This window comes from Apium graveolens, chromosome 4, assembly GCF_009905375.1.
Source record: "Apium graveolens cultivar Ventura chromosome 4, ASM990537v1, whole genome shotgun sequence".
Taxonomy (NCBI): domain Eukaryota; kingdom Viridiplantae; phylum Streptophyta; class Magnoliopsida; order Apiales; family Apiaceae; genus Apium; species Apium graveolens.
Genome location: NC_133650.1, coordinates 269,798,088 through 269,820,507, shown reverse-complemented (window position 1 = coordinate 269,820,507; position 22,420 = coordinate 269,798,088). Strand labels below are relative to the sequence as shown.

General features: G+C 34.1%; 2 protein-coding genes across 2 annotated transcripts; one reads left to right on the top strand and one right to left on the bottom strand.

The window, feature by feature from the left end:
• Positions 1-8,224: 8,224 nt before the first annotated feature.
• LOC141720975 (NADH dehydrogenase [ubiquinone] 1 alpha subcomplex subunit 6) lies at positions 8,225-13,254 on the top strand. The gene is made up of 2 exons (XM_074523692.1): positions 8,225-8,520; positions 12,866-13,254. The coding sequence occupies exons 1-2, from the start codon at positions 8,308-8,310 to the stop codon at positions 13,049-13,051; spliced, it is 399 nt and encodes a 132-aa protein (XP_074379793.1). The 5' UTR covers positions 8,225-8,307; the 3' UTR covers positions 13,052-13,254.
• Positions 13,255-15,582: 2,328 nt separating this feature from the next.
• LOC141717136 (uncharacterized) lies at positions 15,583-17,813 on the bottom strand. Its single transcript, XM_074519243.1, has 2 exons — positions 16,350-17,813; positions 15,583-15,821 (listed from the first exon to the last, which is right to left on the bottom strand). The coding sequence occupies exons 1-2, from the start codon at positions 17,516-17,518 to the stop codon at positions 15,704-15,706; spliced, it is 1,287 nt and encodes a 428-aa protein (XP_074375344.1). The 5' UTR covers positions 17,519-17,813; the 3' UTR covers positions 15,583-15,703.
• Between the last annotated feature and the right edge of the window lie 4,607 nt (positions 17,814-22,420).

The following is a 22,420-nucleotide window of genomic DNA, read 5'->3' as shown; positions in this document are numbered from 1 at the left end:
CATTTTATCGTTATTTTGGATGTGATCACCCGTGAAATCCTAACTAACGTGCCATGAAGTATGCTTTTTGCTGATGATATAGTGATAATAGTAGAAACTAGGAGGGGGTAATGTATAATTAGAGAAGTGGCATGATTTATTGGAGACAAAGGGGTTTGCATTTGAGCCGTTCTAAGACGGAATACATGTGGGTAAATTTTAGTGGGGAAATTAATGAGTCAAAGGTTGAAGTTTGTATTGCTGAAGATAGAGTGCCGATGAAAAATCATTTTAAGTATCTAGGTTCGGTCATTGAAAGCAATGGAGATGTTACAGCAAATGTTACTCATCGTATTAAAGCTGGATGGCTTAAAATAGAGGGCTGCCACAAAGGTACTGTATAATCAGAATGTACCTTTGAAATTGAAGGGTAAATTCAAAGAGTTGCAGTTCGACCGGAATTATTATATGGTTCGGAGTGTTGACCATTGCGAAAAGTTCAAGAACGCCGGTTAGATACGGCAGAAATGCATATGTTGAGATTGATGTGTGGGCGTACAATGGAAGATCATATTCCAAATGGAACATTTAAGAAAGTTCTATGTGTTGAGTCTATTTTCAAGAAAATGTGGGAGGGTAGGTTACGCTGGTATAGACATTTTAGGAGAAGGCATGCATAAGCCCCGGTTAGAAGGGTTGAGCGTGTAGTAGTACGGGGAAAGAGAAAGAGAGGTAGACTACACATAACTTGGGCAGATTAATTAATTTTGGATATGGAAGCTTTGAATATCACTAGTGACATGACGTTGAATATGGTTTCTTGGAGACGACGAATGCGTGTAGTTGAAGATGTTTCTAGTGATTTGCAACGATTTCAATTATAGAGTTTGTCTTACTATTATGTATTTCGAGTTGTGTGCCTCTGCGATTTTCAGTATATTCTGATGCTTATACAGCTTTTAATAATTACTGGATTACTGTTATTTTCTTGTGGATAATTCTCATGTGAATACAACCATGGGCTCATTGCTTTTCATTCCCGCACGCATATATATATATATATATATATATATATATATATATACCACATTATATATTTATTGTACTAAGTTGGGAGTCTTCACCGAAACAACCTCCCTGCTCTTCGGAGTATGGGCATGGTCGTACATCTTACCCCCCCCCCCAAACACTGCTTTAAGGGTATATACTGGGTATGGTTGATTAATTAATTGATTTTAAGTAATTAGATAAAAAAAAATTAAGAAGAAAAATTATTCTAAAACCGCAAAAGCGACACGACTTGATCAGATCATCATGTAGGAATCACGTAATCATATATTTGACTTTTCAGACACCTCATATCATCCATATCACACATATCACATTCATTCTTGATTAAACCCAAAAATTATACAGACAAAATATTAATAAATGTACATAAATATACGGGTCGTTACATCTGGTAATGCTTATAGAACATTAATTGACATTCAAATTTCACAAGTCATGCATCAACATAACTTTTACTTAACAAGAAATTCAAAGTCATTAGAAACTATAATATAACATAAGAAATCATCATTCACAACTAAATCCCATATTTCATTCTTGCTATTTGGAGAGTCTGTCATGTCTTTCTCTTTCTGGATTGAACTTTTCCGCCTCTGGTCCTTTTTGGGAACGTTCTCCGAAACCCCACAATCTCTAGCAACTACTCGTAACTTTGTTGTTGTTTAACTCATTACTTATAATTTTTAGGTTTTATCTAAGATTCGAGTTGGATATAATTGGAGTTCGAGGTTTTGGATTTTCATTAGTTGCGCGTTTGTAATATTCTCCTTTGTTATAGAATTTCGGATTAATACTTGTATTGTATTTTAGTATCGAATTTAAATTTAATAGTTTGAAAAGTCGGGCTCTTGCAGTTGGTATCAAGAGCAGGTTATCTTTCGGTGTGTGTTAGTTATGGGACTAGTACAGTCCTTAGGATGTTCCTATGTACCATAGTTAAGTTTGATGTATAGGAGATTAGAGGGCGTAGAGGTCAAGGATTGTTGTGAATTTGGGGACCAATTTTTTTTAAGGAGGGTAGTACGTAATATCCTATATTTTTTAGAATAATATTAATAGTAGAATAATAGAATAAAAAGGATTAAAATTAGACAAGTACTAGAATTTAAAATTGAATTAGAATAATGGACCTAAAATTTGGATCAGATTTTAATTTGGATAACTTGTAAGTTAAGAAATAGGGTTATGTAACATTATAAATACACCATATTCGTCTTACTCATCTTTATAAGTAAAATTCGTATGGCTTAATGCACAAAAATCAGCATTCTTGTAAAATTTATATAAAATTCATCGTAAGTCAGAATTTGTTGGTTCCAGACTTTTCGAAAAGATCTTTTCATTTTATACAATTTCCATGTTTTGAGTTATCCAGAATAACGTCGCTTAGACAGTTAAAAAAGGCTAATTTCAAATCTGGACAGAATTTTTAGAAAAAATTCGATCGATTTTATTAGATAGTTTTTAAATTATGTGTTACTTGTGTATATTTGATTATCAAAATATGGGCTAATTGACAATATATTTTGAGGTGACATGTTTTATCATATATTTGTTGTGTGCCAATGATATTTTGGTTCTATGATATATGCAATGGTTTGTGAAAATATCGAATAAGAACTTAGGACCGTAGTCAACGGTTTGTAGTGATAGCTTTCCGAAAATTTAGGATCGTTATCACCGGGTTGTCGTGGTCATGGCATGAATTATGGATTTTTTAATTATTTTTGTTTATGTGGTATGAGCATCGAATGTATCGAATAAGAATAAGAATAAGAATATGTATCAAAATTGTTTGTTTCGTATATTGTATCGTATAGATTATCGTATATTATTATATGTGTATATGTTACTTGGCCTACTAGTTGGATCGCTTGGTTTCTTGCTGGGTTGTATAGCTCATTACATAAAATTTTCAGGTTTCGTCTAAGATTCGAGTTGGATAAAGTTGGAGTTTTAGGACTTAGGATTTAAGGGGATTGACTTTTGGATTTTCATTAGTTGCATATTTGTAATAGTCACCTTTATTATAAAATTTTGGATTAATAATTGTATTGTATTTTAGTTTCAAATTTAGATTTAATAATTTGAAAAGTAGGGCTGTTGTAGTTGGTATCAAGAGCACGCTGTCATTAGGAGTGTGTTAGTTATGGGACTAGTACATTTCTTAGGATGTTCCTCTAGACCATAGTTTAAGTTTGATGTATAGGAGATTAGAGGGTGTAGATGTATATTGGCGTGAATTTGGGGACCAATTTTTTTAAGAAGGGTAGTATGTAATATCCCGTATGTTTTAGAATAATATTAATAGTAGAATAATAGAATAAAAAGGATTAAAATTAGATACATACTAGGATTTAAAATTGAATTAGACTAATGTGCCTAAAATTTAGATCAAATTTTAATATAAATAACATGTAGGTCAAGAAATAGGGTTTTGTAACATTATAAATACACCATATTCGTTATCCTCATCTTTATAAGTAAAATTCGTATGGCTTTTATGCACAAAAATCAACAGTCTTGTAAAAATTCGTAGAAAGTTCATCATAAGTCATAATTTGTTGATTCTAGACTTTTCGGAAAGATATTTTCATTTTATACAACTTTCATGTTTTGAGTTATCCAAGAAAACATCGCTTAGATTGTCAAAAAAGGCTAATTTCAGTTTTGGACATAATTTTCAGGTAAGTTTTCGATCGATTTTACTTGAGTTTTCTAAATTATGTGTTATGTGTGTATATTTGATTAACAAAATATAGACTAATTGATAATATATTTTGAGGTGATATGTATTATCGTATATGTGTTGTGTGCCGATGATATTTCAGATATATGATTTATGCCATGGTTTGTGAAAATATCGAATAAGAACTTAGGACCATATTCACCGGTTTGTAGTGATAATTTTTTAAATATTTAGGACTGTTATCACCGGGTTGTAGTGGTCATGACATGAATTATGAGTTTTGAATTATTATTGTTTATTTGGTATGTGTATCGAATGCATCGAATAAGAATAAGAATATGTATCGAAAGTGTTTGTTTCGTATTTCGTATCGTATAGATTATCGTATTTTGTTATATGTCTAAATGTTAATTGGCCTACTAGTTGGATCGATTGGTTTCTTGCTGGGCTGTATAGCACATTACTTAAAACTTTCAGGTTTCGTCTAAGATTCGAGTTTGCTAGAATTGGAGTTCGAGAACTTAAGGCTTAAGTAGATTGACTTCTGAATTTCCATTAGTTGCGCGTTTTAATATTCACCTTTGTAATAGAATTTTGGATTAATAATTATATTGTATTTTAGTTTCAAATTTAGATTTAATAGCTTGAAAAGTCGGGCCGTTACAATTTTCCTCAAACACACGAGCATTTCTCCTTCCTTCGTTAATTTCTTTGTCAGACTCTTGATTATCAAAAATAACTTGCAACCAATTTCAAAATAAAATAAATATAATTTTAGCATTACTTAAATTCAAAGAACTATAGTTACCACTATATAATAATCTACAAAATTAAAAATATGTACCTTGGTCAGAAATAAATAACGTACGTTTGCCAATTATGCGTCAAAATATGACCGTTGTTCAATGACAATAGTTTCAAACTCTTCACCTGCGCAACCAGGCTTTTTAGACTTGCTTCCGGTTTATACATTTTACATTCAAGTTGTTTAACTGAAAGTTGATCTTTAGCACATCCTGATAAAGAATCAACAAACGTAACAGAACGTAAAAAATAGCTAACAAAGTCATCGTCACCAAAAAAATTAGGAGGATCATTACACCACGCATTTACAATAAAATCATGGGCCACCAATTCACTCAACTTAAACTCCTCAAATTCATATCACTAGCAATAAACTTCTTCGGTCCCAACTGCAAATGAAAACAAAAACGTATAAAATATTAGACTGCCAATACATATAATTAACCAAAAAAATATATTAAAAACTTAAAAAATACATACATCATTTGCACCGAAGCACATAGTTATATAAATATTTTCGAACTTAGCTTTACATTCACAAATCCAGTTCAACATACGCGGGTTTAAACCACCATTTCGATCATAATACTTCCCATTGAAGTAAGGACAACACTCGTAAAACCAAACTTGAAGAATATAAGGAAACCTATTGAGTCTGTAATAACTATCCTTCGAAGTAGTATTAGCGCATTGTTCCTTAGAGAATCCAATATAAATTTGAACACTTCTTTACCCCAATGATAATTTTCAAATATCATAAAATCTAATAAATCAAGATCTCTTTTCGGAATCTGAGTTGTAACGCTTGTAGTCAAAAGAAAATGATGCAGCAAGTAAAGTTTTGCAGTCTTCATAGTATCTTCAACACTCTTTCACCGTTTATTAAGAAAACATTCTTAACTTTTATTTATGAACCGAGCCATCACCACCAAAATATTCTTTAAAAAGATGTCTTATCTGATATTTTAATATAAAGAAGTCCAGTCAAAGTTGCAAATTCGGCTTGTCCAAATTTCAGTATAACACCCTTACCAATCCGCAACTCATTTGGATTAGACCGGTTCAATTGCCTAATAAGTAGATCATGAACAAGATGGTGCTGAAACTTGAAACACATCTTCAACAAATTTTTGAAACAAGATTTACTAAGTTGAGAGAATTGTTTAGTAGACAACAAGTCATTGATGTCTTCAATGTGATCATACTTGTGGAACATAGCAATTTAGCACCATCATGAGATGTAACATCAATTTTATACTTAAATCCCTATACAAAAACCAAAAACACGATAAAAAACTCAAAATTAAGACCAAGACCATTATCGTAATTCACAATTACAATAATTTAATCAAAATAACTAACTATTCAAATTAGAATCCAAAAGAAAAAGAAAATCAAAACAACTAATTATTCAAATTAGAATCCAAAAGAAAAAGAAGGTATCTGCTTTTAAATCGAAACATGTCACAAAAAATGTACAAGAAGTATATCATATTGGAAAAACAAAGTTAACTACAACATCAACAAAAAAAAATATGGACAATATTCAAAACAAAACTTATAGTATATTAATCCGAATAATGACCAAATGCTCTATTATTAAACAATACAAAAGCATAGCTCTATATTTAAATTAACATTAATAATTCAATAAGACATTTGAGGCGAAATATGAATATAAGATTGAACGCATCCACTTTACCATTATAAGGACTAAAAGGTAAAAATCAAATTGAAGAAGTAAAATACAATAATATAAATTTCCAAAATACTACACTAATGCAAATACTATCTATTTAAATTAATATCTTAACTAAAACTACCTATAAAGAGAGGATAATTATTCTCTTGATCACATGTTCGAATCCCACTGGAGGAGAATTTATTATTATGACTCCTGAACCAGAGCCTATTGCTTAAGTGTGGTTTATCTTTGTTCACGTAGTTTGCAGGCTATTACTTGAGCCCGTGGGGTATACCCAGTGCACACCCGAAGGGTAGCGGCTGCGGATTCCCTACAATAAAAAAAATTAACAAAAATTTGAGTGATCTATTTGCAACTAAAAATTTGTCCAAAAATGTGTCCTCCTTCCCCTTCTTCTTCGTCCTCCTCCTCCGACGAAATCAAACAACAAAATAACTTAAAAATCCTAATTAACAACTTACATAAATCAATTAACAATATATATATATATTGCATATAAATTAAACATGATACATTTATCAGTTGCAACAAATATTAAAACAAAATCTGCAAAATTAGGTTTCATATACCAATAAGCAATGTAAAGGGAAGAAAATAAAATCGAAATATACAACTCACCTATATAAAAATGAAAAAACCGTAAAAGATAATAATTTAAGGATAGGGCGATGGAGAGAGTAATAAAAGAGGAAGACGAAATTGGGAAGAGAATGAAGAAAAGCGTGAGAGGAGAGAGAAATATGTTTTAAGTGTGTTTTAACAGAAAATTGTAATTTTTAAATTTAACATCAATTGTATACTTAAATCCCTATAAAAAAACAAAAACACGATAAATAAACTCAAAATTAAGACCAAAACCATTAATGTAATTCACAATTACAGTAATTTAATGAAAACAACTAACTATTCAAATTAGAATCCAAAGGAAAAAGAAGGTACCTGCTTCTAAATCGAAACATGTCACAAAAAAAATGTACAAAAAGCATATCATGTTGGAAAAATAAGCTAACTACAACATTAGCAATAATAAATATGGACAATATTCAAAACAAAATTTATCGTGTATTAGTCAGAATAATGACCAAATGCTCTATTATTAAAAATACAAAAACATAGCTCTCTACTTAAATTAATATTAATAATTCAATAAGGCATTTGAGGCGAGATATGAATATAAGATTGAACGTATCTACTTTATCATTATAAGAACTAAAAAGTAAAAATTAAATTGAAGTAGTAAAATACAATAACATAAATTTTCCATAATGCTACACTAATTACTATTTATTTAAATTAATATCTTAACTAGAACTACCTGTAAACAATTACTAAAGTTAATAGAAATTTGAATGATCTACTTGCAACTAAAAATTTGTCCAAAAAATTGTCCTCTTTCTCCTTCTTCTTCGTCCTCCTCCGACAAAATCAAACAATAAAATAACCTAAAAAAATCCTAATTAACAACTTACATAAATTAATTAATAATATATATATATATATCTATATTGCATATAAATAAACATGATACATTTATTAGTTGCAACAAATATTAAAACAAAATCTGCAAAATTAGGTTTCATATACCAATAAGCAATGTAACAACAAGAAAATAAAAACCGAAGTATAAAACTCACCTACATAGAAACAAAGAAGTCGTAAAGATAATAATTGAAGGAGACGATGAGGGAGAGAGTAATAAAAGAGGAATAAATTTGGGAGAGAATGAAGAAAAAAGTGAGAGGAGAAAGCAACCATTTTTAAATGCGATTGCAATTTTTAAATTTAGTGTTTCAGAAAAACTAGTAAATGTGCAATAATTTAGAAGATAGGTCTTTTTACAATAAATTAATATAATTCTAGTATTTTTGACGATTTTTCTAAATTTTAAAAATCGATAAAAGAATTTATTTTTTTACGAGACTCTTATTTCAAAACAGGTTTAAATTTAAAAGTGGATAGTCTACTACATTTCCCCTTTTAAAGATTACATCAGAGACCTGTCAAAAAAAAAGATTACATCAGAGAGAGAGAGATTGAGAGAGATCGAGAGAGGAGAGAGATGGCGTTTACAATGAGAGCAGTAAAGGTACCACCAAACTCAGTGAGTCTAGAAGAAGCTCGAACTCGTACTTTCGAGTTCTTCAAATCAGCTTGCAGATCTATTCCTACTGTTATGGAAATCTACAATCTATACGACGTCGTTACGCCTTCTCAGCTTCGTTCTAACATCGCCGCTCAGTTTCGTAAGAATTCTCATATTACTAACACTAAGGTACTATCTTTACCTCCCTTACTTGTAATTATATATGCTTTAATTAGAAGTAATTGATTTCGATATATGGTGGCGTTTTAATTGAGAAATGTTTTTCGGTGTTTTCGATATCGAGAATTTGTTTCGGTTTTGATCTGTAGCTGCTCGATTTTATCTGTGTGCACTTGTGTAGGCTAATTTAGTCATTTGTCCCTCGGTTGACTCGATTTGTGTTTCGTGTTTTATTGATACTAATTTAGATTCGTTGGAACTGTGAATTGGGGGTTATAATAGATTTACATTTAGTATACGAGCCGTCTAAATTTGCCCTTGGCTGTTGAAAGTGTCTAATTGGACAGTATGTAATTTGGTTAAAACAGAAAAGAGATTGTACTTTTTTAGTTTGCAACTAACAACTCTGCCTTTAGAGCTTTTAAGATACGACTCTTCTCTTGGGACGAAGTTGAGAGCTTTGATCTTCTGTTGTTATTCGTTGGTTACTTTAAGAAGATTGAATGTTGTAGCTTCTTCAGCTCGACTGTAAAGGAAGTGATTTTTAGTTGAAGACTCTAATTTTATGAAAATTTTCATCTTCTGTAAGAGCGCCAAATTTAACTCTGTTACTTCCTTTCTTGTTTGGTTCTTACGACTTATGCGTGTTATTGGAAGCCTTGGGTTGTGAGAACTTGTGGTTATAGTGTATTAGCTTGTACTAATTAATTTTTGGTGTTAGGTTGTAATGGATGAGTTATCACTTGTGCATTAGTTTTTTGTAGTATAATATGTATATGCTTAATATGTTACAAGTTACAGGCATTAATATAAATTATTAAACAGTCTGATAGTAAAAGTCTTATATTGTAGGACTAATTTAAAAAATACATTCATATGCTTTGGTTAATTTTGGTTATATGCATCATTTCTAAAGTACTAGCTTTCTCTCGTTAAGAAATTAATGTTATATTTATATGTATTTTGTAAGAAAATGTTTTTTTATGGTGGCCTATTTTTCTCATTCTTTTGGCAATTTGAAGTCTGTTTCCTTTTGTTTTTTTGTGTTACTTTTGCACCTCCCAATATAAATTTAATATTTAACATAATGGTTAATTACCATTTACACTTGCCAATAATTATAGTTCACAAGTTCTTATGTTCTACATAATAGGATGATACTATTACAAACCATGCTCAATATATAATAGGATGATGATGGTTAATTTTTTTGTGAACTGATATTTAACTGCAGTTGTTATTTACCTTCTGATGTTCTCAAATATATGAGCTCCTCTAATTCTTATATAAAGTCTCTTAAAAGAACATCTTAGTTTAGGCAATAACAGTTAACAAGATTGCCAATTTGATTGCAGACAAAAAGACTGATAATATGGTTTACTTAATGAGATGAAGACAATAATTTGGTTTTGGTTTGTTTTGGAATTTATAATTTTCCTTGAAACAGAGTGCTCTTGTTTATAAAATACTGATTATAATAATACCTGTTGGGCCATCTCTATAAAACATGACATGGAGTAAATTGAAATTTAAGTTCACCAAATCTTCATCATCCCAAGTGACATCATCCGCACTATGTTACTTCCACACCTTGATGAATGATTTTGCCAACCCCTTCATTGCTTAATAGCCTTAATGGACCCAATTCAAAATTTCCACAAACTACATAAGTAGCTTAGTTTTATTTTGACAATCAAATGTTCAATAGGCACTAGATTTTCGAGGAAGATCTAATATGTAAGTATTAGTTACAGTTTTTTTTTCCTGGATCTAGTAGAGCCTGTTAGCCTGATGTACTTCGCTTCCAATCTTCCATTCTTTAATACTACGGAGTGTTGTCCATAGGGTATAAGGATTAGACCTGACAATTCGGATAAGCGGTTCGGTTTCGGATCGGATCAATTTCGGATCGGAGTTATTTTCGGATTATGATATATTTGAATACCATTCGGATCGGATTGGATGTGATTCGGTTCGGGTGTAATTTGGATTAAAATCGGATTAAGTTCGGATTAAATTCGGTTCGGATATTTTCAGATCATAACTTATTTATTTTTCAATTTTTGAGATTTAAAAAATATCTTTTTTATTTAATTTAGTATTTTTAATGTAATATAATGTACTTTTACAAAAGAATATGATTAAATAAGTATGTTATCATAAACATAAAATTGTTTAAAGTATAAATTTTGCTTATTTTGGGTCATATTCGGTTCGGGTAATATATTATTCGGTTTTAATCGGTTCCAAGTTATAATCGGATCTTGTATTTCGGATCATTTTCGGTTAAATTTTCAGTTCGGGTATTTTTCGGATCGGTTTAAATCGATTTTAAGATAATTATCGGATATATGATTTGATCTCGGATCAGATCTCGGTTTCATGAATTTCGGTTCGGTTCTTCGGATCCAGATTCATTTTGCCAGGTCTAATAAGGATTGTAGTTTCAGGTGACCAGATCTTCATCTTACTGATGCTTTTTTGTTTCTTTTTTTCAAGATTTTTTTAAAAATATGCCAAAAATATTGTAGATGTCTAAATGATCCTGCTTCTCATTCAACATTTCCTTTAAAGATGCCAGTTTTAATAGGTCAATTTTTCCATTAACAATATGCCAGGGGTATTCACAAAAATGTGTAACAGAAAGAGCAAGCAGTAATATAAACTGCATCTTAACCTTGTCCAGTAGTGTTAATAAATAATGACATAGAAAATCAGACTATTATGGTTGGGTCTTAATTTTAATTCATTGTTTTAGTGTTTATACAGTATATCTTTTTGTTAAAAATAAATAACTATACAAGTTTCTTTTAGGGCGATGATATACGGGCCAAACTATCCTTTTTTTTTAATTTCGATTACAATATTTTCTCAACCACGCAATTAGTTGGTGCCCTTGCTTTCAAACCGCCCTTATTAACATTATTTTCATATAATTACATTTTCCAAGTCTATTAATGGTTATAAAATACGTCAAAGAAATTCCTGAAAGTGTATCTCATGCACTAGAAGTGTGATAAACATAGAAAACAATATCAAATTAAGAAAAACACATCCACAAAAATAACTTATAAATAAAATAAAAGCATCTGAATTCGACTGTATTATCTAAATTAAAAAAATAAATTATAACAAGTTAACAAATGAATCTCATGCATCACTAAAATATAAACATGATATTAATCTGAAAAAAGAATAAAAAGCGAATCATCAAAAAGTTAAATATAGATAAGTAAAGACATTATGGGTACTTTAGTCCAAAACAAAATTAGGGTGTGCATAAATAAATTTGGACTGTATTCATTGTTTTAGTGTTTATACAGTATATCTTTTTGCTAAAATTAAATAACTATTCAAGTTTTTTTTTGTTCAGTACTGTGATTTAGACTATATATACAAGATGTATAAATATAACAGGTATTCATAGTATATACATAAAATGTAAAATTACCATTTGATATATATAACTAAAGCAAATGGATAGTATATATTAAAATAGTGTTTATAAGTGTGCAAGACAGATCTTTTAAGAATAAATTGGCAGATAAGCAGAGTGAGAATCATAACTAAAGGTACTCCACAGCCAGATGCAGTAGCACTGTAGCTGTCATGCATCTTACTGGAGCCTTATATCGTTTCCACAGGTTTTGAACTCAAATTTGATATTGAGCCCAAGTTATAATTAATATTAGACCCTTCACAAATTGGTAGCAGGCTGTGGATTATATAGAAAGATCAAAGATGTATGGGTCAAATGTGGGATATGCTTGTTTTTAAGTGAAGAGTATTTGTTATTGGGTGTTATTCATTATCCAAACTTCTTATTCTGTTCACTTGTAGTACATGTCATCACTAATCAACTGCTGCTTAGTGATGTCGTACTCAGATACTATTGATCTGTCAGATCATAAATCAACTCTATTATGCAGCTTCAGTGATTCAATTGGTTCCAAGTTAACCCTCTAGAGAAAATAACTTCAATATCTATAGTCAAAATTTGTCTCTTGATCAAGTGTATTGGTTGAAACTTAAATTTGTGAATTGTGTTGTATTGGTTGTTGAAGTCGCTACTTCAATACTGAAGACTTGAAGTATTAAAATTAAATCCAAAGATTATGCCAAAATAGTAGCAAGATACTCATTTAGACCACTAGGCTATGTAGAACTGGCAAGGTCTTTATGTTATTTTAAATGAGGCATTGAATAGCATGTTTTGTAAATGTATATAGAGTAATCGGATGAGTAAACTTTAACATCTCTAACATGGTTCTGGACTTTATTGTGCTAAGAAAATGATGCTTGCTTATCATTTACAAATTTAATTTTCCCATCAGATTAATGTTTAAATTCACAGGTGATAGACATGCTGCTTTTCAAGGGTATGGAAGAGTTGGGGGACGTTGTGGAGCATGCAAAGCAGCGGCATCACATCATTGGTCAATATGTGGTAGGTCATCATGGGCTGTCGCAGGATTCAGGCACCAAGGATGAAGGTGCCTCCGATTTCTTGAAGAATTTTTACAAGACAAACTACTTTTGAACCCTGTTATTCATGAATTTGTCAGGCTTGTGCTGGGATTTATTTCGGGAATAGCAAAAATAATGTGAACTTTCAACAATGTTCAAATTATGTTTAAATGTTGTAGCTATTGTCGGTCGGAATTTGTCAATGGTTTTACTTGTTTCTGGGACTAAAGGATAAGGTTGCTGTTCATGGCATTGAAAATATTAACTTTTGTCCTACTCCCATGGAAACATATTTATCAGTTTCTAAAAAGACAACGTGTTATGAACATGTAAGATAGTACACATGATCTACCTGTTAAAAAAACTAGAATAGGGAGGAAATCAATCCTATAGCTAATATTAAATGGAGTATGCTTTCTGTTCTATATAACAGAGGATAACTATGCAGGAGTTAAATTTCAAACTGTGCTCAAAAGGGATTGTCATTAATTTATTTGCAGGGCTGTCAAGCGAGTTTTGTCTATTGAGTTCGAGTGTGTTTTTTTTTGTTAACCTTAAGTTCAAGTATCTATATAATTTAAAGTCTGCTTGAATATCAAAATCTGCTCAAGTTCAATGAACTCTTCTATGTGCTTTTGCCATCTACATGAACTCTTCTATGTGTTTTAGCCATCTAAATGAACTCCTACATACTTTAAGCACGTGACAAGCTCGGAAAACTCCTCTTCAAGTTTTTACGAATAAACGTTCTGATTACTCGAAGTTGAATGTAAAAGGTTGCTTAATGTTATGTAGCCTTTCTTGGTTTATTCTTCTGCTCCAGAGGATTACAATTACAAATTATATAATTTGCTAATCACTATGGATTTTTTGAGTAGGGAGCTGCCTTTGGAGAGCGTTTGTTTCTTTTTATGCTGAATTTTAATAATTTATAATTTTGCAGATGTTTCCATGTTGCACAGACTTATTTTTCTACAAGTAACATGTGATGTTTATTCCTTCATTTCCAGTTCACTCTCATAGTCAGGATTCTTCTTCCAAGCTTTTTAACTTATCTTGATCCTGATTCTGATTCTGTTCTTTGACCATATTGACAATGCTTCTCCTAATAGTTCATCCTCTCATGATTTTGTTTCTGACCCTGGTGGTTCATCACTTGTTCCTTTCAGAAGGTCCAGTATTTTTTTTGGCTAGGAAGTATAATGAATTATTACTTTATCAGCCCTAGACTAATATGTCACAAGTTTTATGTTTAAATTCATCCCGACTTGACATCTTGTAGTCATGCATATTAGCTACATTCGAAATGATTTTATCTGTTTTTGAGTGTACTTCGTTTTGCAAGCTAAGACTTCGTAGCCTCAAGCTAAGAATGATTCTAATTGCACTGATGCTATGAATACTGAAATTTAAGCTCTAGAATGGAAGCGCACACAGGACTTGATTCTTCTTCATGCTGGTAAACTGTAATTGGTTGTAAATGGCTGTGTAAGACAAAGTTTAGTTCTCATGGTACCTTTTATAAAAGTAAAGCTAGATTTATTGGTAGGTGTGAAATTTACCAGGGAGACATAATAATGCATTTTTGCATTATTGTGTTGATGAAGAGATTTATATCTGTACATACACTACTTGCTGCTGATGAAACTTTTCCAGGTACTACATTACGAGAAACAGAGCAATAGAAATCACCCTTTTAACATTGGTTTATATAGGTTATGAAGAATGATTCAGATGGAACTTCTACTGTTGTGGTTGCTTAAGTAGATGACTTGCTAATCACCGGAATTCTTATCTGTAATCAGTTTGTTAAACACTCTCTTAATACAGCTTTTACTATTAACGAGCTTGGTCATGTGACTTATTTCCTCGGCATTTAAGTTACTAGAACATCTAATATCCTTATTAACCAGAGAAAACATGTTCTTGATCTCTTAAGATCTTCAAAAAGATGTTGCTCTTGAAGACTGTAAAGCCTGCCTTTGTTTCCATTTCTTAGAACTTCAATCTTAGTTCAAAAGATGTCCTTGTGTTGTCTGATATTAAGTATCTAAAGTATCTCAAGGGTCAAATGATGCACTGGGATTTTTGCTCTACAAACCTTTATGTAAGATGCTGTATGAATTAGTTTGAGTGAGTGGAAGGTCTAGCTGACAGATAGTTGAGCGTGGAAGTTAGTTAGATCTACTCTGTATGCATAGTTAGTCTGTGATTTATACTAGAGATGAAGAAGTGTTCTGTCATCTTCTCTGAACCTCTTTTCATCATCGTCTTCACGATCCTGCTCTCTCCTGTTTGTTTAGCATTGCCATCTATACGACTACCCCTCGGAAATGATCAAATCTGGTAGGCTTCAATGCAATTTTAGACGTCGAATGTATTATAATGTTTCGTTAATTTTTTGAAGTAGACATGAATATGATATAGATTAGTTTGAGAAACTGGAAAAATCAAACAGAATTTGACTGCTGTGATGGCTTTTGTTGCCCAACATTTTTACTGGTTTTGGGATAGTACTTGAAGCTATATTTAAACTTCATCTTAATTCAACTGCTTCACACAAGTTTTACGAAGACAATGTACTCTAATCATGTTAGTTCTTGGTTCTGCTTGTATAAGGCCCTCCAAGATAACAAACATGATTAGGAGTACTACACTGACATTTCAAACTGTGGAACTTATTGCTTTCTGATTGAAATAAACAGTAAAACATATTACATGAGGTTTACCTGATAATCTCTCCTTTCATGGCAAGTGAAAGAGCAGCAAGGGAAGCCTCATTCTCCACAGTCACTCCTGGCATTGCGACAGTTCTGCTCCCGATAAACCCGCCTTCTTCCACACAAATCTTTCCATACTTCACTTTCCCTTGTTCACCTTCATATATGTGTCCAAACAACAATGCTTCTCTCTCCACACAACCATTCCTCTTTATCTTCACCATTTCAGGATTCAATGTAGCTCCGCAGCTGTCTACGTAAACACCGTCTTCCCAGTCAATTTGTGAACCCATAAGTGCCATCCAGATGTTGTATACAACTGAACCTCCTACCATTTGCATAAAGTAATCATCTACCAGTGTTCTTATAGCCTGCCATGTAGTGTCCATAAAGACCCCTATGCTCCATATCATCACGATTTCACCGTCTCTTTTCTTTCCAACCAAAACCCATTTGGCCACCGCACATACTAATCCAGCAAGAAGGCCTGTAGATATCCATAACAACGATATCAACCAGTACACTGGGATGATCTTCATGCTTTCTTTTTTTGAAAGTACTGCGTTTAGGGGCTCAAACATAACTAGCCCCATGAGAAAGTAAGGCACAAGGATTTGTAAAACTGGTTGTCCAGTCATCATCCACAAATTTTGATACCATGGTCTTGCGAGAGTTACTTTTTTGACAGTCTTTTCCTTTAGTACTCCTGCCATTGGACACCCGGACAGGTCCAGCTTTACATCCGACTGATCCAGGAAAATTTTCCATGATTCAGGAAGCGGTTTCTTATTTCTTAAATGCTGGCAAATCGAATAAACAATCGAGCGTCCGTGGTCCATTGACGCACTTTGGGAGCATGACTTGGCCCGAATGACATCTACTTCATGACATCTGAGGAATGGATTAAATTCGAGTGCTTCTGATTCTTCTTTTGTCAAAACTTGATTAATAACTATCTCTCCGATGTCTATATAAGGGAATTCTTGATCGTCCCATGGCTTGGTGCAGTCAAGTGCTGTCTCACGTGCGCTTTCATCTCCTGGAACGGACCGCATTTGCAGTTGAAGAATGTACCTAACCCTGTCAGGCGAATTCACACGACGTTGAAAATCTTTCTCGAGGAACAATAGTGGGCGTTTGTCATTTTCATCCCTTGGAATTGCTCCTGTTTCTGGTGGAAGTATACCTCTTGGTTCTACTTTTCCTGAATCCTCGGGGAACTTCTTGTCAAATGGCCTCAGTTTGAACTTCACATACATTTCTTGTCCATCTTCAAATCTAAATATCCTGGTTATATTTGAATAGTAATGCAGCTCAGTATATGAGTCAGCTTGTCGGAGGGAGTCCCACATAGCTTCCCGTATATGTGGAAAATGTTTTACATGCTCTTCACGTGCTGCAGATCCACAAACTAACCACGTTGCAAATTCTCCTATAGAACGCGCATGAAATGCCTTGCCTGTCTTCAATGTCAGATCAAGCACTGGAGTTGTTGCATCGCTCTCGTCTGAAAGGATCCTGATTGCAGCACCACGCGGATCAAGTCTGGCATCATCATCTGAACTTAAGCAGTTGCTATGTCGGAGAGTGATCTGGTAACTCTTTCCTGGATAGAATAACTTGTGTGTGGGGAATTCTGGTATGTCAGCATAGAGCCTTAAAGTTCCCTTTCCTCCAGCACCAATACGATGGAAATATCTAGCATTAACTTTGAGGGTTGTGGCAGCCAAATTTGCTGCAAGGTTTCCGAGTACCTTCTTATACTTTACATCCATTTCCTCGATCCGATCATCTAATAAATGCATCGTGTTCCTAACCATCACAGGAGTTTGAGATCCCACAAAGACGCCGCCCTGTTGCAGAACTGAATTCACTGGAGCAACCGAAAGTGCACCCAGAAACACATCCTTCTGAAGGTTAGAACCTGGTAGTACTAGACCCTGACTACCAACAACTGAGTTCTCCTGTACCTGTACCTTTCCATGAACAAATCCTGTTGTATTATAAAATCCAGGGACAATTCGACTAAAGTCACCTAAATGGACACCATCGCCAATTGATACCAACTTTGGATCTGAGATTGGATTAAGGGACCTTATGGAACAATGTTCCCCAATTTTTGCACCCATAAGACGGAAATACATGCAGAAAGCTTCTGTTCCAGAAAGAAACTTGGCAAATCTCAAATGACAGGAAACAGTGATTCGATGCTGAAGCCAAGTTACAACATGTTGGTTCTTCTTTATCTCGAGTCTTGAAAGAAAATGAACAGATATAGAAGAGAGAAAGCAGAGGATAACACCATGAGCCAAGTAACCCATGGAGACTAAAAGAGCAAAGCTAAATGGACTTGAAGGAACATTCTCAAGCATAGTAACGTATGCAATCATGGTAAAAGGGAGCCAGTGAAAGGTTCCGCATATGCATAAGAATCCAAAATGCTGTAGTGATGGCGTCTTATGGAATAGCCATATGTAAACTATGTAAGTAATAGCTGCTGATAGACTGCTGAGAAGTCCCACCATGTAAATGCCCATAAAATGGTAAGTAGAGTTGTCTTTGAAGTTCGTGCTAACCTGCATCACATTTCCCTGTGAATACATTTAAACATCATTAGAATTCTCTCTTTGTATTTTGGAATAACTTTGTAAGAGTTGGGGGGTAAATTAAGGTACTTATTCTTCCTAAAATTTGGTTACATAACATCGTTTTCTTAAGATTCAAAATTAGGATAGCTGAAAAAAATGACTTCAAACAATCAGGGATATATGTTACTGACCTTTTCACTCGTGTCAGCCTTGAAACTTTTGTACATACTCTTGCCTCCTTCACAAGCCTGCAAAGCTGCTACATTAGATCCATCTCCGACAATACTGCCTTTCTGAATTACAGCAAAAGGGGCGACAGAAGATTTATGACCTATCCTAATTGGATTTAATCTTAAGATACCATTTCTCACTTCATGACCCTGAATTAATGCTCCTTCTGCAATCACAGCCTCATCTCCTATCGAAACCAGATAAGGGTCTGTAATGTCAACAGTATCAATCAAGACAGATGAACCAATCTTAGCTCCAAGCATCTGGAACCAGTACTTAGCAAAGATTGTTCCTCTAAGGTGTACTGCAAAAACATTCGATGAAGCTTGCTGGACCCTGTATAGTGCCCACCATCTTATGAAATCAACCGACCAGATGGATATTTCAGGGCTCAGTGCATAGTTTGGTTGTAAAAAGGAATTCCCAAAGAATGAAACACTGATACATGTGGAGAACATGCAAAGTAACCAAGCTAGAGGTGCACAAGTAAAGGAGACCAGGTAACCCATCCAGGAGAACCATCCCGGTGCGTAACTTTTTGAGACCAGTGTTGTAAAGGCAGATACAGATAAATATGAAGGAATTATAAGTATGAAGGAAATGTAGATGAGAGCGAGAAGCTGGTATAACCAAATAGCCAACTTATTAGATGAAGAGACTTTCTCTAGCTTGATAGAGGAAGTTTCGACCTGATGCATGTGAGAAAGATCACCAATAGATTGAGGTCGAGACTTCTTTAAAAGACTTTCAGCAAAATCTGCCAAATCTTCAATGCAGGTCGCTGTGAAAATGTCAATCGCCCCTACTGGTTGCCCAAGATAAGTGGAGAGCTTCTGGGCTGCTCGAACTACACCAATAGAATCTACTCCATAGGACATGAGGCTCTCTGTGATGGAAATGTTCGCTGTAGGAATCCCTGTCTGTTCTGATAGCAACCCCAGTAAGAAATCAATGATGTCTTTCTTTTGAATATCTTTATTTCCAGAAAGAGAATTTTTTGTGACCATAATGTTTGTTGCTTTTCTCTTTTCCTCCACCCGTGGCTGTTGGATTAAGTTCAAGGTGCCATCAGTGAACTGTTTGAGACACTGGAACCTTTTGATCTTTCCTGATGTTGTCTTAGGAATACTTCTTGCTTTTATCAACACAACTGTAGCAATAGTAATGCCATGTTCTTCAGCAACACGATTCTGAATGTGTTCGATGACATTTTCCAAAACAGGTCTATCTTCTCGAACCTCAGCAATTACAATGAGTCCAACTTGATCAGCTATTCCAGGAACACGAATTTGTCTTGACAACAAAATATCCTCTGGAACTCCGATCACAGCACAACAGCCAGGGCGCAAAATTTCAGATGAGGCCTCAACTGTTTTTTCAACATCTGATGGATATATATTTCTTCCAGCAACAATGATAAGATCTTTAATTCTCCCTGTGATGAACAACTTCCCCCTTATAATTCTTCCTAAGTCTCCAGTTCGAGTATATATTTTTCCTGTCTGGCCTTTTAGCTTGTTTCTGAATGTTTTCTGACTCAACTCTTCCATTCCCCAATATCCAATTCCTGCACTTGGACTACTAATCCAGACCTCTCCTTCTTTTCCGTATTCCGCATGCTCCTTTCCTGTCTCTGGATCAACGATTCTAAATTCAACGTCAGGATCATTTGGATCAACATACCCACAGCAAACTCTTCCTTGCCAATCAACAGTAATAGATTTTCCCTCTCCAAAAGCACTACTTACATACACACAATTCTCCGCAAGCCCATACCCAGGAGCAATCACTTCTTGGGAGAGCCCAAAAGGTTGAGTTAACTCAATAAATCTTTTTAGAGTTCCCCGTCTGACGGGCTCTGCTGCAACCATTAAAAACACCACCGAGGAGAGGTCCAAATCCAATTCCTTCTTGTTCTTGTGATCCAATCTTCTAACAATAAGCTCAAAAGCAAAGTTCGGGCCAGCACTATGTGTGGCCTGATATTTGCTCATTGTTTGTAGCCACAGAAGTGGATTTTTGATGAATGTTACTGGAGAAAATAAGACTGCAGATCCACCACTTACCAGACTAGTAAAAAGCCCTCCAATCAGTCCCATGTCATGGTACTGAGGCAACCAGCTTACTAGTACTGTCTTTGATGTGCTCTTGTATTTTTTACGCATTAATTTCACATTATGGATGAGCCCCCCATGTGTAATCATAACTCCTTTGGCGTCCCCAGTTGAGCCAGATGTGAACTGAAGAAAGCATAAATCCTCTGGAAGAGGTTTGCCTACTGGAGCAATGGCTTGGAAGTATGTGTCATCACTAATTTTTTTTATGAACGAGTCAGTATGCAACCATGGCAACTCAGGCCACTGAGGGGAGGATTTACTTTTTCCTGCCAGAAAAATAATGTTCTTTGCAGAAAATGCTCTAACAGATACATGATAGCGCTTGGTCGATAGAATTGCAACTGCATTGCATTTGTTTGCAATGTTCTGAATATGGAGAAGAGTTTGTCCACCTTTCTGAGATGGATCTGGAGGAATAGCTGGAACAGGTATTACTCTAGCTCTCAGGCAACCAAAGAAGGCATCAATGAACTCCAGGCCTGGCATGTACACTAAAAGAACTCTGTCTCCGGGTTTGATGGCTGGTTTATGGCTGGACAAGAGCTTATGAGCAATACAATAAGCATTTTCATGAAGTTCTCTGTAAGTCCTCTTACTTGTCACTTCTCCCTTTTCATTGATCCAGTTGTAGAGGATCTTGTTCCCCGTGACACTATGTGTTCCCCAATGACGCAGAAAGTCATCAAGGGAGAGAAGATCTGGAAACTCCAAACCAGGGGATTCATCTGGTTGCTTACAGGTGTGTGGCTGTCTATATGATTGCAATGTGAATAGCCTCTGCAAAATATATATAGCTAGCATTAGCAACTTTTATCAACTAAATCGTAGAATCTTACGATGCTCCCACTGCAGTTAGCATTGGTGAAAAGACATCTTCATTTAGTTCTACACTATTTTTTATCCTTGTTTTGCGTTATATAATTATAGAAGTACAGGCTGTATAGCTGCTTCATTTACAAAGACTGAGATATGCAGACATTAGCCATGTAAAAATGAAAATACTGTTTCTATGGTTGATCTACCTTAACATATGGAAAATTTGGCTGCAGCTTATCATTTGCAAAGTGCTTGCGGACGAGAGCCATTGCATAAGTTGAATTTCTCTCTGTCAGCTCAAAGGCCATTAGTCCACCCACATAATAAGTATTAAGCTGACCTTGCAATTCAGATTCCACTCTATTGTAAAACCCGTTTTTCATATCTGCAGTTCAGAATAAATATGTTCATTCTTCGATTATGGGTTAAAAGTAAAGATTGAATATGAGCATACCTTGAGAGTTGATATGGGGAAAGTATCTGAACCGCCGTTGCAGAATTGTCTTTTCAACTTCTCCTCCCATACGTCTTACTGCATTGCTTGCAAATTCAATTATTTTTTCCCCTGTAATATGTGTTGAGTTTCCATATGACCAGAACAAAAATATGTCTGTGTCTGCATAGAACTTCTGCATTGCAACAGGATTTCCAATTGATGCAGGATCATCCATGAACTCCGCAAAGTAATAAAATCCCATTGGAATGTGCTCGAACCCCTTTATCTTCATGGCAGTTGTGTAGTAATCAATAATATATACTTTTTCAAACAACTCCTTCTCAAGCTCACTCTTGTCCATAATCTCCTTAACATTTTCTGAACAGATAAAATGTAGTTAGATTACTAAACTTAGGTCTCTCTTTGAATTTTTCATCTTTCTCGTGCAAGTTACAATTACATCAGCTAAATGGGAAATGCTACAGCAATATCACCCTCTCCCTGTAGTAGGAGTTTGCGGGTTCAAGTCTCACT